The sequence below is a fragment of the Fundulus heteroclitus genome, chromosome 1, assembly GCF_011125445.2.
Source record: "Fundulus heteroclitus isolate FHET01 chromosome 1, MU-UCD_Fhet_4.1, whole genome shotgun sequence".
NCBI lineage: Eukaryota > Metazoa > Chordata > Actinopteri > Cyprinodontiformes > Fundulidae > Fundulus > Fundulus heteroclitus.
In genome coordinates, this window is record NC_046361.1 from 1,883,485 (window position 1) to 1,899,491 (window position 16,007).

Here is a 16,007-nt window from a genome sequence, read left to right on the forward strand (position 1 = left end):
GTGACTTTTCTGTATACTTGGATTCCACAGCGGAAAGCTCCCCTGTGACCGCGGACGGCCCTGAAATCCCTTGCTCTCCATGTGGCGATGACAAGAGCAGGAGCGTCACCTCAGAGACCGAGAACAACGTAGAGGCAGAAAACTTTAGCGAGGAGTTAACCTGTGTAATAGTCACAGAGGAAGAGGACGTTCAGACAGACTCCACGTACCTGCCGCCAGAGCTCACGGCAGAAGAAACCGTCGACCCGCACCATGAAGAGACAAACGGGGAGGAAGAAGACGAAGCAGAAAAAGCAAACCTAGAGCAGGAGCCACAGGAAAGGCAGGAGAGTGTTGGAGAAGAGAGGGAGATAAGAAGACAGATGATGAGGCAAGAAAATTCTGACCACCAGTACTCAAGTGGAGATTACAACAATCAGGCCAAAGATCCAAAACTGTTACCGAATATAGGAAATGAGCAGGAGGAGGAGGAGGATGATGAGGAGGAGGAGGACGAGGAGGAGGACGAAGAGGATGATGGAGCAGTGAGAGAGGCTGAGACGGTTTTCTGTCAGGGATCTGAAGCCACTGTGTCACTCAGGGAAGAAAAGGTGAACACCCTCAGGACAGAGGAAGAGGAAGAGAAGGAACAAGAACCAGCAGAGAAGGAGACACGAAGTCACAACGCTGGTCAGATAATCCATGAAGACGAAGAAGAAGACGAAGAAGAAGACGAGGAGGAAGAAGAAGAAGAAGACGAGGAGGACGAAAGCTCAGGCAAAGCCTCTCCGAGCACAGTGATCATTGAAGTCCGCTCAGAGGAGGAGGAGCATGAGGAGGAAGAGGAGGAGGAGGAAGAGGAGGAGGAGGAGGAAGATGACGAGGAGGAAGATGACGAGGAATTGGAGGAGGAAGATAGAGGAGAAGAGTTGGATCATATTTCGGACGGCTCAGGCGTCACAGATGACTCTGAAACCTGGGACATGACTCGAGGGAACCTGGGGCTGCTGGAGCAGGCCATTGCTCTGAAGGCAGAGGAGGTCCAGGGAGGTCAGGAGAGCAGCAGGTCTCCTGACTACCAGCCATGCAACGCCTCCATCAAGAACTCTGAGGGTGCTGGTGCAGTCCGCCGCTCCACTCACTGCAGCAAAGGTACACACGAAACATAAAGCAAACAGGGCATGCTGCTGTAAGCAAGGGGAAGCACAAACTTACCCTCGTCTTCTTCTTGTTTCAAAATACTCCACTAAGATTAGACATTCTAATTCAACAGAAATTATAATTATGAAGTACCTTTTTTGTCAAAACATGTACTGCAGCATCTTGAGTTTTTATGTTACCCTCGTGTTACATTTGCCAAATAGTCCTTTTCCACATGTGGTGTGCTTTTCAAGCTTAGTATTTCAGTTCAGCTTTATTTATATAGTGCCAATTCACAACACATCATCTCAAGGAGCTTTGCAGTCAAATTCAATCAAAGTATTTCAATGCAAACTGTGATCAGCAAATGCTAATGTCCCTTACTTCACCGTTGGAAATCTTTATCATTTTTAAACTGAATCAAATCCAATTAAAAATACAGTTGCTATGGAAAAATGCAAATAAAAACCACAAATATTACTTTTACATTAGCAGCCCTCTTGTGTTTCGATGGACTTTAATCATCCTTCTTCACATCCTTTCAGAAAAGAAGGAAGTAAAGTGTCCAACTCCAGGCTGTGATGGGACAGGTCACATCACTGGGTTGTACCCTCATCACCGCAGTCTATCCGGATGTCCTCACAAGGACAGAATACCTCCAGAGAGTGAGTACACATGACCTTGACCCTGTGCTTCCTGAACTCTCACCGTCTGGCTGCTGTTGGTCGAAGTGAAACAATTTCAGCAATTAAACAATTGAAGGGACCAGAACAACAATGCAGCAGGCCTCATAAACCACACAGATGTTTTACATTATGCAAAAAATATTGTTTTTATCATTTGGAAGTGTAACTGGATTCATTGTGAAATCCTTAAGGTTCCTACTTGGCCTTTCACAACTCACAATGTGGCTCTGACCACAACTTTGGGAACCACTGCACTAAACCCTAGAGGGCCACAGGCATTTTAGATAAGTAGAAACATATTCCTAATATTTCTGCAACCTTAATAATCAAGATAATAAAGAAGTCATTACTAGCACCTCTACCATCAATAACGCAACTAACACTACTTCTGCAAACGGACTAATACTGGTATAACAACTGCTTTCTTCAGCTCATAGTCGCTGTGCAGCTGTGCTCAGTTTTACACCTCCTTAACTAAACATACTGACCTGACTGTATTTCCGCTGTGTGTCTGTAGTTTTGGCCATGCATGAAAATGTCTTGAAGTGTCCCACTCCTGGCTGCACCGGCCAAGGTCATGTGAACAGTAACCGCAACACACACCGCAGGTTATTAACACACACACACACACACGCACACACACATTGCAGGTAGCCTATACTCCAGTAGCACTTCTTTGTATTAATATCTGTTAGTTGTTGTGAATTAATTGATTTATTAGGTTAAAGATATGTTTGGTTAAAAAACAACAGCGCACTGAGAAAGGTTAATCTCCTCTAATAGAACTAACACATGTTGGAATGAATCATCTAAAACGAAAGGCGTGATATTTGTTGTCCTAAACGCAAAGGTCTGAATTGTCGTCCCGTTTCAGCCTGTCCGGCTGCCCCATAGCAGCAGCGGCTAAGCTGAACAAGAACCAGGACAAACAGGTTCATCTACAAGCTGCAGCCAGTGAACCAACTTCCAACTCTGACAGAGTGCTAAGGTAGAGCAGGAAACATTTCTCCTCCTGTTCATCTCGACGTCCATGTCTCTGGATGTGTTTTGGTGAACTCGGGGCTTTTCTTGCAGACCGATGTGTTTTGTGAAACAACTGGAGATCCCTCAGTATGGCAGCTACCGGCCCAACACAGTGACAACCACGCCACGAGCTAACCTTGCCAAAGAGCTGGAGAAATACTCCAAGGTTTCTTTTGACTATGCAAGCTTTGATGTCCAGGTGTTTGGAAAGCGTATGATCATTCCAAAGACGCCTGGCACCCCCGACACATCCCCCAAAGCTTTCAAACGTAAGACCAACTTCTGTTTTACATTTTTGCCACATAGCAAGTCTGACAATGTTCATGACCTTGAAATTCAGCATCGTGTTTTTGATTTCTCTTTTCGTGTTTCTCTATATATCAGCTGGATGGATACTATTGCATCAGAATATAATAAACATCTATTGGAGCTTGACTGGATTTAATCAGATTTAGAATCAGAAAAACTTTATTATTTCCAATAAACACAGAGGAAAGAAACATTCAATTACTTTAAATTCGGAAAAGAAGAGGAAACATTTAAAAGTACAAAGTTAAGGCAATCAAATGGCTATGCTTGTAGATATTTAGGAATTTCTGCACAAGAACACTATTGATTGTACCAGTAAAACCATGACTCACTCCAACTTGGTTACATCCTTGCTGTAAAAGCCTGTGCTCTGAGTTTCTTTCAAAAATTATTTTGTCACGTCCAATAAATGGTTGAACTGAGAGACAGGAATACTTTTCTTCAACGATGTGGGATGGTATGGTTGTCCATGTAACAATGATTTCCTGTCAGCAACATTATTTATACCTTAAACTGTTCAAGAAAATTTTGCAAAGAGGAATTAGAGAAAAGATTAATTCAATTTTAAATATTGTTCTTGTTGTTGTTTTAATTGATGTGCAAAATCCCTTGTGTTTTATTTCTGCAAATATCTATACAATATGTATATAATAAAGATGTTATAATATTAGTAAAATGTTCAGTGACATGCAGAGCTGCCTAAGCCTACAGAAGCTCAATGTCCAAAGTCAGTAAAAACTATTCAAGAAGTCAGATATGATCTCTATTAAAGAACCAGTGGTTAATAATAAGTAGTAACTAAATTCTGTTGTGACATAGGTACTACAATTCATTTTCAAAAAATGTATATAAAAATGCATTTCCTAATGTTTTGTCTTATTGAAAATATCACAAATGTTTTTGTATGTGTGAATGAACAGCCACTAACTGATAGCCGTTAAACTGAATGGACAACAATGTGTTTGATGCAATAATCTTTGACACCCTAGAATTTTTCATTAGTTTGTTTCATCATATTATTAAACTTACACATTACTCTAGGGTTGCACACACACATTACTTTTGAATTTCCGTTTTTCTGTGTTATAAGAGATTCATTTTTGATTCATTTGCACACAGCTAAACCATTCCCCAAGCCGTCCTCCCCAAGTCACAGTACGGCTGAAAGTTTCCCCAAGAACACTCCATCCTCCAGTGGTTATGACTATAGCCAGGATGCAGAGGCAGCCCACATGGCAGCAACAGCAATCCTTAACTTGTCCACTCGTTGCTGGGAGAGACCAGAAACCTGCAGCACCAAACCCCAGGAGCCTTGCACCAAGGTAAACTCATTTATCTTGATAGATATAAAGAATTCAAGACTGCTTTAGGTAAAGCCACTCCTTGTACAATTGCCACTGAAAGGCACATCAATGACCCAGATCAGTCCATTGTCTCGGCCAAAGCCAGTTCAGCCTGTGGACACTGGCAAGCGTTGACTCTAGCTTTATAAACAACAGCTGACCTCTTTACCTCTTCAGAACCACACTTGATTTTCACCATTTACTTGTATACTGCAGGAGGTGGCAATAGAGGTGGATGAGAATGGCACTTTAGACCTGAGCATGAAAAAGACCAAGAGAGAGGACATAAAGTCTCCAGAGCCTTCGTGTTCTTTGGCTTCCTCCTCTCAACTTGTGGGTGTCACATCATCTCAGGACTGCCCCCAGTCAGATTGGGATGGTCCGCTAGATTTCACCAAACCCAGTGAAGGCAAGGAGGAAGACCAAGAAGAGGTACGGAAATTTGCCAATTCTCTATACAAAAAGAAAGGTTGAGAAATAAAACAGGCCTGACTTCGCACTGATTTGGAGCAATACTTTTCAAAAAGTATCTTAGCCATTTGCACTCTATTTTTCCAACTTTTCAGATGGAATACACGGCTCCTTCATATACATCGTCTGAAGATGAGGAAGAGAACCAAGAAAACACGGAAGACCGAAAGTACCCTGGTGAAGTCACTACCAGCAGCTTTAAGGTCAAGTTTCAGCCCAAAGACAGCAAAAAAGAAGTTATTGTGTAAGTCCAAAAACTTCCCTTTTTAAAATCAATAACAATTAAAACAAATAGGCCAGGAGATATACAGGTGGTCCTCGGTTCATTGTTAGATATTATTTATCAAATAGTTTGTGCCTGGCTTGAATCAATCAATCATGATTCATGGAAGAAGCTGAAGTGAAGTAGAAACGCCTGCTGATATATACAAACTAGCACAAATAGGCATCTTGGGGATAAGTTCCCAGCTTCCTTCCCCGCCACATGCATATCAACATGGCAGGGAAGGAAGCCGGACTCAAACCCACAACCTTTCAGTTGCTAAAGAGACAGAGGACCTGATATTCGAGCCAGACAATGATATTTCCCTTTAAAAGGTTTATTAATAGAACAACCAGAGGACCTGGTGTAGGCAGGCAAAACCTCAGCAGGATAAGCGGGAGTCTGGTGAGGCTGGGAGCTGGCAGCTCACAGCAGGAGGTGAATGGCAAAAAGGCTGAGGCTAGAGTTAGGTTCGTGAGGCTGGTATAATAGCAGAAAACGCAGAAAACCGATGAGGTTTCCGACAGGGGCAAGGTGAAAAGGGAAAATCCAGGAGACAGAACTAGATCAGAAAACTTGGCTAGGCAGGCAAGGAGCGCTGATATCTACTCGCTCTATGGCTTTAAAAAATCTGCTAACGACAGGAGAACAGGTGAATGGAGTTGGTCTGATTGCGCTGTAACATCTCTGAATTGGACCCTACATCTTCTGCTGGTTCACTGGAATGAGAATGGATGAATATCTTTAAACTGTCCTCTAAGAAAACTTTCATTACACTCCCTGGCAGCGGATTTCATTTATTTAAGACACATTTTTTCCTGGGACTCAATTAGATTTTAAGGATCTTCCTGGTTTGGACATAATCGTTGATCTCATAGAAGTGCAATTAAATCTGCTGGAGGTGTTGGTATTTTTGTTAAGAACTTCATTTTTGAATAATTTAATTTTAAATTTATGGGCAAATCTTATGATGGAATTCTATTTTAGTGTTGCGAGTCACATTGTGTGACTTTATCCCTTTATGGTTATTTCCTGCTATCTGTCCCCTGAAACATCTCCATGGGGTCGAAATGTGGATTTATTTTGTAGTTCCCTCGTAACATTGTTTTTTCTGTCAAGGTAGAATCTGTATATATTGGTGGGGACTTCAATAGACATATTGCAGATTCGAAAGATTTGTTGAATCAGTTGCTGATATTTCTTCTAGAATTATTTTGGATACGGGTTTTAAATAAACAAAAAGCCTTTTTTTATAGAAGCCAAATACTGCAGGCTGAATCTAACATTAAGTCCTGAGTTTGATCATTCCATTTCTGTTTCTGAGAGGTAAAGCAGCTGGTGACATTGTGACACCATCTGTTAACTTTAAAACCTGTCTTGAGTTTAAAGTTGACACCTTTTGATTTATTACAAATGACTAAATCTGAAGCTTGATGGGCTTAGTAAACTTCTTAATCATTCAATCTAATGTTTACAAATTCAAATAGGAGAATATTGTATATATCAAAATATTATAACCAGAGGCTCTCATTAGGAGGGTAAAAGGATGAATAGAAATGTTCCAGCTAAATTTTTTTTGTCATTTGTCATGTGCCAAAAGTCTCTGTTGGAAATTATAGATGATCTTGAAAAAGTGAATCCTACGCAAAAAAATACTTGTTGCTGTTATAGTCAATTTTGTGACCTGTTATGTAATAAAATGGATGCACATGACATGGTTTAAAAAGGGTATTATGAAGAAATAGGTGAAAACAACATTAATGGAATGATGAATTTATTCAATTATGTTATGATTTTTCTTTAGCTGAAAAAATGTTTTTATAGTCTAAGGCTCGCAGAAAAAAAAACAAGACTGTATTTAGATATTTTCAACATCTCTTACAAAGCTGTTGTAACATAAGGAACATTTAAATGAGGACAGGTTCCTTAGATGGCACATTTACGATTTCATAACTCTCAGCACATTTGAGGGAAATAAATAAACTTGGACCTCAAAAGAACAAAATTATTCTGGAGATTTTTTAAGGAAATTTGGTAATCTTGTTTTGAGAAGATCGGGTGCTAAAAAAAAGTGGGAAACGGGTTGTAGTTGTCTTTATGCTTGTAATGGTTCTTTGTTGTTTAATGATTAACTTCTGGTGGGGATTTGTAAAAAGTAACACAGCTTTCTGTTTAAATGATTACTGTTCCAATGATATGCTGAGATGACTCAGGAGGAGATGCAGAATCAGTCGTGGGGGATAGACGAACTTCCAGATGAAGTTATAAAAATTCTATATTTGTTAAAAAATGCACTGTATTGTTTATTTCAAACATGTTTCCTTAATGGTACAATTCCTTTATTGTGGAAAAGAATTATCTATCAAACCAATTCCTAAATCTACAGATGTGCCCACGAGTTCCTTTGAATTACAGAATTATCATCTTGATAAGTACAGTATCAAAAAAATATTCTGCGATAATAATTCACAGATTAGTTCACTGTTTAGAGGCTTAAGATGTACTGGTGGATAAAAAGAATGGTTTTAGAAGGAGTCAATTTTTTAGTGATTATATTTATGTTTTGGCCACAGCAGTTAGAGCACAGTCATATGAACAGAAACATTAATTTACTTGTTTAGTTGATAAGAAAGCTTTTGATTCAATTAATATTTGACCCTTTACAATATAAATGATCAACTCTTTGCATCTGTGAAAATTAAAAAAAACACTATCAAAGTTTTTCAGAATGATCCATTTTCATGTTTACAGTTAAATAGTTTTTTTGACCAGTTGGGCTCCAATCACCTTCAGAGTAAAACAGCGAGATGTAGTTCTGCCAACATAATTTGCTATTTATGTCAATGACCAAGCTGAAGAATTTTAGTAAGCTAACATATGTTTTTGTATTGATGGTCTGAATTTAAGTATTCTGTTATATGCAGATGATACTGTGATGGTTGCAAAAACAGAGTAAGATTCAGAACATTTTGCATCTTTTGAGTTTATGGTGCAGTAAATGGAGGCTGAAAGTCAATGGTAATAAAACTCAGATTATACATTTCAGAGAAAGAGGGCTTCAACACATTTAAGTTTGGAGTTTCACTAGCTGTTTTTGATGAAAATATGCACTTTACTGAGGAAATAAAAGCTCTGCCAGACTCAACAGGAAGACCTTTACACAGCAAAATTAAATTGTGTCCTGTTGTGCCATTATTACCCACTGTTTTAAGTTATTTAGTGTTTAATAAATAACTCAAACAGTTGACATTAGGACAATAGTTGAAATGAATGATTCGAGCTCTGGCATTCTTTTAACAGAAAACTCTGCACTCATATAGAATAAAGGAGTGACAACTTCTCAACAATTCACTAATTTTGAACATTTGGTGTGTGTTTCAACCCATTCACAATGCAAATGGAGTTAAATAAAACATTATTCGAGAAAGTAACATTTTAAACAATGATTTACTTGGTAAAATCAATGCCTTTAGCACACTCGATTATTTTGATCCAATTATTCTTCCGAGAAGCTAGGGCCGTTGCAGCAATCAGCTGCTTGATGGGTTAATTCTAAAGTTATACAACACACCATTAAATCAACATTAATCTTCCCTATTGATGATGTACTAAAGCTCAAAACATTATCGAATGATGGCGGAGCAAACGAAAACTAACATTCTGTTTAAAACGAACCGTAGTTGCGTTGACTTGGTGGTAGCACTAATGTTATCCAGGAAGCTAATAGCGCTATGAAAGTGGACATTCTGCACTAATATATTGTGGTAATGAGTAGACCGGACAACAAAAACATTAATATTCCATAGGTGTATAAAACCCTTGTAGAAATTAAGTTTGTTATAACCGTAAAAACACACTCAAATCACATCAGCCCAGTTTGGTTTCCAGAATGCTAGCCTGTAAGTTCCAGGGCTGTTTACTAAGTCAAACCTTAAAACAAAACAGTAAACCATTTTAAATAAACCATTTGACTTTCCCTGCCTAACTCTGCCAAACCTCTGTACCTCTATGTCAGTTCGGTTCACTTTGGGGCATCCAGTTGGAAGCAGTTGAAGCAGGGTGAAAGCTGGTTGCCCGAGCAGCGAGCAGGCGTCTAGCTCGAAGTGGGGCTGTGAGGAGGTGACTCAAACTCCTTCACGCAGGTCTCAGGCCGCAGGAAGCTCAGCTCTGTGGGGGCTGCAGCATGTGGATCTCTGCGCAGGTGTGGCTCGCTCCCGGGTCAGCTTTTCTCCTGCACAGCTTAGAAAGATCATAAACAGTCTGTTTGATGGCAGTCGTCTTTTCAAGTTCCGATGTTGGAAAAGGGCAGGGATGTAATCAGCTTGGCCAACCCGGCATGTTTGTATGTCTCTGAGCCCCATGCAGGCTGCTTGTCTCTCTTTGTGGCTTACAATTTAGTCCGATTTTTCCTCATGGCTTGATTGCACAACAGTCCAGAGCTTTGTTTTTAATGCTTTCTAAATTGGTTGACTCTCTGGAATGTCTGCAGATGTGTGGAGTATGTTTTGTCCTGTTTTGTAATTCATATTTGCCATCTTGGTGTTCCTCTTTGTTTATCTGTCATATACATTTGTGGACAAAATTATTGGTACCACCTCTGTTAATCAAAGAAAATCCCACAATGGTCACTGAAATAACTTGAAACTGACTAAAGTAATAATAAATGTAAAAAAAAAAAAAAAAACAGATAATTAACCAACGAATTTCAGACATTGCTGTTGAATTGTGGTTCAACAGAATATAATGAAAATTAACAACCAATGAAACAGGCTTGGGCAAAAATGATGGCACCCCTAGAAAAGATTGAAAATAATTTGACCATAGGGACATGTTAAACTAAGGTGTTTCCCTCTAATTAGCATTACAGATGTCTTCAAGCTTGTAATCAGTCAGTCTGTCTATTTAAAGGGTTACAAGAAGTCACTATGCTGTTTGGTGACATGGTGTGGACCACAATGAACATGGATCACATGTTCCATTCTTAAGACTCCCCTTAAACCAGATAAGTCCCCCTTAATTCCCCCCAGCCAACCCCAGCAGCGTTGATGATCATTGGTTCACATTTTGTGGTTTGTTGTTTATCTGATCCAAAGTCAGATCAAACTATAGCATTCAGGCACTATCTACAAGCAACTGGGAAGTGTGAACAAAATGGACAATTTTATCATACCTACCACTCCACCATAAACTGACAATGAATCAAAAAAGAAGACTGAAAAATCAGTCAAAACACGTGACACTGCGATTGTGCAACTATGCACAGACGTGGACTGGTAGCCCCGGCTCTTAGCCCGTCTCATTCCTTACTTGCCATCTGTCTTACTAATGCTAACTGCTATCAATTCCAGTCACCACTTGCACAAAGTTATGACAAATGTCCATTGAAAGTTGCATTAACTCTGCCTTGATTCTTCACACTGGAGTCACATTCCACATGCGACAGTGTGTAGGATTTACACACTGCTGTACCATCTAGTGGTGCATTAAACGAACGACCTCACCGTTAAGCGTGCAATAATTACTATGGAAGCCGCAGAGTATCATAAAAGTGACCGTGTTATCATGTCCTCAATGTATTTGTTACCAAGTTACTCTTAATAGCTAATAGATACGGTCATCATGTGAAATGGTTTTTGGCATTGTTGCCAAGTCTGCTTGTTTTTTTCTAAAGTCGCTTGTAAATTCCGTGAGTCGCGGTTTTTGTGGACTTGTTTCTGAACGTGCAGTTTATTTGGGCTCGAAAATAAGCAACTATAAATATGAGTAAAGAGATCCACTGGGGCTGAATATATCACAGTCTGATATATTCAGATATATCAGACTGTGTTTTTTATATATTTTATAAATAATTTCGGCAATGGGTGCCCTTTTTTTTCCTTGACGCACCTGCCCCTGAGGCTGTCAGCACATTCCTGCCTCAAATCACACTTATCATTACTTAAGTCATGACAAGCGTCATTACTTTATTATTTTTAGATTCCTGGGGATCATGCAGACAGTTTTGTCTTTGTTATGATTTTGGTAGTTTGTTCTAGTTTCTGTAAAATCCTTATTTTCCATTCCTGCTTGTCCTTAGTTCAGTTGGGGAGTTTATTTGATCATATCTCTCCATTCATCGGGGTTCTGCTCTCCTTCTGTCCCTGTCAGATCACTGCTCTCTCTCCCTTAGCTTAATTACCTTTACCCCTTTCACCAGCGCTAATTGCTCCACTTGCCTTCCCTTCTGTCCTCTCCTCTATTTATTCAGCCCGGTTCATTCAAACTCATTGTCAGGTCCTCTGTTATGTTACCCCTGTTCTGGTCTCCACGTGTTCCTGATCCTTTTTTCACCTGCCTGCCTGTAAATTGTTTTTTGTTCGTAATAAACCGCCTTTCACCTCATCATGTGACTCCCAATCTCTTGCCTGCACTTTGGTCCACCAAAAACAAATAAACATTTTTTAGTTTATGGTGAAACTAAGTTTTTTTTTTTTTTTAAACTTCTGAATTAAGGCTCTCAACAGCTAGCCTCGTGAGACCATCCTGATCTCGCGAGCTTTCAAGGTTTCACTCGCAGATCAGTCTGGATACTCTCCGTTAAAGAAAATTTGGAGCCGTTCACCAAACGAACGTCCAATCAGCGTTGGCTTTGAGGCGGGTTGAGGTGTGACGCAACGGGAAGCGCGACAGGTCAGTCTAAAGAACATGGCGGCTTCAGCCGATGAAACTAGCGTTAGCGTGGCTATCGAGCAAGTTTTATCAGAATTACAGAATATTTCTATGCTGAGCTAACGAGCCTTTACCTGCAGCAGCAAGAGTAGCTTGGCTTGTGGTTGTGTTTTCGTCGTCGCTCTGTTACGAGCGACGACGAATCTGATTGGTTTATTTGGCCCGTCTATCACCAACATAGGCCAATCAGCTGACCAGTATTTTCGCCCCTTCCCAAAATTACTTCAACGGAAGGTTTCCAGATGGATATGCGGAGCAAATCTATCTGGCGGAGTCAGGTAACTCAACAGCACTCACTGGAACATTCAGAAGTTTAGAGTAACCATTGCTGTAGCCATGTTTTGCAACAGTAAGACGTTTTTGTGAATGCCTCTTTACTTTTACCGATTGTAGCACCCTTTGGTAATGAGAAACCTTTTTAGAGGTTTCCTGGCTTTGTGTCTTTTTACATATCCTTTTCTTCATATGCTAAATACTTATTTCCTGTCTTTCTATTTTCTACCCATAAATCCATTTTAGATCAATTTGCTATGATTTCCTTGTACGTTTCTATGTATTACGTGGATTGTTGCTGGCATCTGGTGTGGATTTCATGTTAACAGCCTCATAAAAACTATTGAAACAAAGAAAAACATTTATGTGTCTAACATTTATTTTACCCGCTGTTTATATGCAAATGTGAACACATGCTAGTGTTAGTTTTTACCTAATAGAGAGAACAGCTGTAAGTTTTTATATTAAAAAATAAGTTAAACCAATTAGCTAGATTTAGTTGACAATTAAAATATAGTCATGGTAAAAAGAAAGTGCACCCTCTGGAAATTCTAGGGTTTGGCATATAAATGACCAGATTCCAAAATTATTTAAATCTATCTGTAAAACATTGTACCACTGACGGTGTCTTTCTTAATATTAACTATAAATTAAGGCAAAATGTTTGTAAAAAATTAAACATATTCAAAACTATAAATCTGGAAAAATATGGAAAAGCCTAAGAATTTTATTGAGATTTACTTTAGTTAACCTAGGTGCATATTTGTAGTAGCTACATAACACTCTGCTGGACTAATTTCGATTATTATTTTCTTGGATTTAGATGTCCAACACCAGGCTGTGATGGCAGTGGGCACATTACTGGCAATTATGCATCACATCGAAGGTAAGACCTTGACGGAGTATCATGAAGTCAGCTTCCTGGCTAGTCAAGGTGTTTTTTGGATCACTTTAAGCTTTGCAGTGACATACAGAAACCTCACCTTTTCCTGGGCCAAATTGTCATGGTAATAGGCACTGCAAACCAAAACTGCACATACATGGGTGGCATTTATGATGGTGACTAGCATTGTCAAAGTACCAAGCCAATTATTTGTCAGTTAATTTACTTGTTAACATTGGGGTTAACAGTGGTAAATGGACTGGCAAACTGACCACTTAAAGCACTTTACATTCACCCAGTGGCATTCACTAATGCACACACATTCATACAATGAAACGCAAATCAGTAGGCAACTTGATGTTAACTGCCTTGCCCAGAGGAACATGGACATCTGACAAGGGGAAATCAAACTCACATCCTTCTGACTGCAAGACGATTATCCTACCCACTGATCCACAGTTACCATAAGTAATCCAGAATAGTTCTAGTTTTTTCTGATAAGTTATTTATGACCCTAGATGGTACACACATCATAGCTCACATTTCCATTGTTGGTGGTCATGTAAATTTATCCCAGTTATAGATAATATAAACTTAAAAAAAGAATCACTGGGTTATTTTCAAAATATGTGTAGCACGATTTAAGTCCACATCAATTAAAGAAAACTAATTTTACTAATAAGGAGCCTCTGTAATAGCAGCTGCTTCACAATCACATCTAGAGTTGCAATTTAATGAAAATTATTCAAACTATTATAATGCTCGGCCCTAGTGGATTGCTAATAGGAGGAGCTCGGGGGCGCTGCTCCCTTCAAAATAGCAGGAAAAAAGTTTAGACCCAGTAAACCTGGATTTTTAAATAAAAAGTAATTACGGTATCTCATCTGTTCTCTCATAAAACGTGTCTGTTTGATTTTTCAGCGTTTCCATTCCATTTTAGGTTTATTTGAGGTAATTTATCGTCTGATATTCTTTAACAGTGTGGGGCGCTGGACAAAAGCCTGTATATGTATGCTTTTAAACTTTTGGCTTCCATGTGACTTCATGCGGGTGTCTGATTGGTTACTTAGTGATTCTCCTCGAGGCACAGCTCTCTGAGCCCATGGCCAAGGCCAATCAGCACTTTTGTGTCATTCTTTATCCAGTCAGATTAATTCATCATAACTGTCAACAAAAGTCCCACCTCTGGCAGCTTAGACAGGCAGGCGTTAATGTTACCCACACGATGCAAACAGAAGAGTCAGATTACGACAAGACAGCACAGGGAACGTTGGTCATTTATTTAAAAAAGAATGATTTCACGTGGCTTTCACTGGAAGAAGAAAAAAAATAGCAAGTAAAGGAATTTAGACCAGACCAATCAGACTTAAAAATCCAGCAGCAGGCAAGTGATTGTGGACACCGCTTTAATTTTACTAGATTGGCTTTGTGCTCATTTAAGGATAGATGTTAAACTTTTCATTTGTTTTCAAAAGCCTTGCCCCCTCTTATTTATCCAAGTTATTGAGCTTTTCTGTTCGCACCAGGTCCTTTAGGTCAGATAGTCATCTGTAGCTGAACTTTTTAAATCAAACCGAAAGACTTTTTAATTCAGGCAGGCTTTAAACACTTAAAACTGTGTTGGCACTCCTGGTTGTATCTAACGTATCTTTACCCTGCTTTTTAGGAAGTCTTTGATCTCCCTGTGTGTTTCTGTTGTTAGATATTGATCTTGTTATTTGCTATTATTGTGAATGTGGAAAAGGCTATACAAATGAATGACTGATCGATTGTGGATAGAATAATTTTATTAAAACACACACTCACACATTCTTTCATCACCAGTCGTCAGCTGATCTTTTCTTATGGATTCAACCCAGTCCTGCACTGGCTCTTCCATTCTAGTTGAGTCTCTGATCCAGCTCTTTCCTTCTGTTCCCACTGCTGCTTTCTGACTATCTCTTTCTAATTTTCCAGTCTGTCAGGCTGTCCTCTTGCTGATAAATCACTTCGGACCCTCATGGCTGCCCACACAGCTGAACTGAAGTATGTGTGTTTTTATTTATTTCTTGTTTCCTGACTCTAACCTTCTACGGGTTCACTGAAACCTCTGGAGTTACAGCTTTGTCCATTCTTTCATCTTCATGCTTGAACTCTGTTGGAATATAAAACATTGCAAATAAGGGTTGATGGATTTCCAGTTGGAATCATACAACAGTAGCTATAAGGTGTTTAATGAGGATGCAAAATCAAAATCTGTGAACTGAAAGCCCATCCACATGTGCTGCAGGTGTCCGACTCCAGGCTGTGATGGATCGGGTCACATCACTGGAAACTATGCTTCACACAGAAGGTGGGAGCACTGCATATTTTCATTCTGATCCAAAAAACAAATGAGAAGGCATAGTATCAATAGTTAATAATAATAATAATTGTACTTGAACTATGTGGCATCTTTGCTTCAAGCAGTGCTGACATTTTTTTGTTACTCTGCCAGTTTGTCTGGATGCCCGCGGGCCAAGAAGGGAGGAGTCAAATCAGCACCTTCCAAGGATGACAAGGACGAGTCTGAGCTGCTGAGGTGAGGGATCATCTTAGTATCTGTTTTTTGGCCACCAGTTAATGCATAATGATGGGAGGCTTTAAACCGGTAATGTTTTATTATGTTGGTATTAATATGCCATAAGGAATTAAATGAAAGTCCTGCTGGTCTCCATTCTCTGTCAGATCACTTGTCATTTGAAAACAAAATAATTTGTTTGTGATAAAGGATAGAAATATAAAACATTCTTAAAATATCAGAACAGGCAGAAACCCTCAAGTTATCTTAATTGCACATTTTTATGAAACATACTGAACACAATCAGATTAAGGGAGGGTACCGAAACCCGGTATCAAAACGGCCCGGGGCCGCGTCGGATGGTCCAGACCGACAAACAGCCTTATTGGTC

The 16,007-nt window shown here is 39.5% G+C and overlaps 1 protein-coding gene across 9 annotated transcripts in view; it reads left to right on the forward strand.

Annotated features, from left to right (window-relative positions):
* Positions 1-16,007, forward strand: part of myt1a (myelin transcription factor 1a) — a 37,072-nt gene that overhangs the window by 8,403 nt on the left and 12,662 nt on the right. For 7 of the 9 annotated variants that reach the window (XM_036142807.1, XM_036143009.1, XM_036142939.1 and 4 more), the window contains exons 6-17: positions 31-1,131; positions 1,665-1,784; positions 2,323-2,413; positions 2,680-2,793; positions 2,880-3,097; positions 4,257-4,459; positions 4,697-4,912; positions 5,047-5,195; positions 13,018-13,080; positions 15,034-15,102; positions 15,347-15,409; positions 15,554-15,637. In XM_036142807.1, coding sequence (XP_035998700.1) covers positions 31-1,131; positions 1,665-1,784; positions 2,323-2,413; positions 2,680-2,793; positions 2,880-3,097; positions 4,257-4,459; positions 4,697-4,912; positions 5,047-5,195; positions 13,018-13,080; positions 15,034-15,102; positions 15,347-15,409; positions 15,554-15,637 — 2,491 coding nt within the window. The remainder of the gene's footprint in view (positions 1-30; positions 1,132-1,664; positions 1,785-2,322; positions 2,414-2,679; positions 2,794-2,879; positions 3,098-4,256; positions 4,460-4,696; positions 4,913-5,046; positions 5,196-13,017; positions 13,081-15,033; positions 15,103-15,346; positions 15,410-15,553; positions 15,638-16,007) is intronic. The other 2 variants (XM_036143103.1, XM_036143152.1) reach the window with 1 other exon arrangement.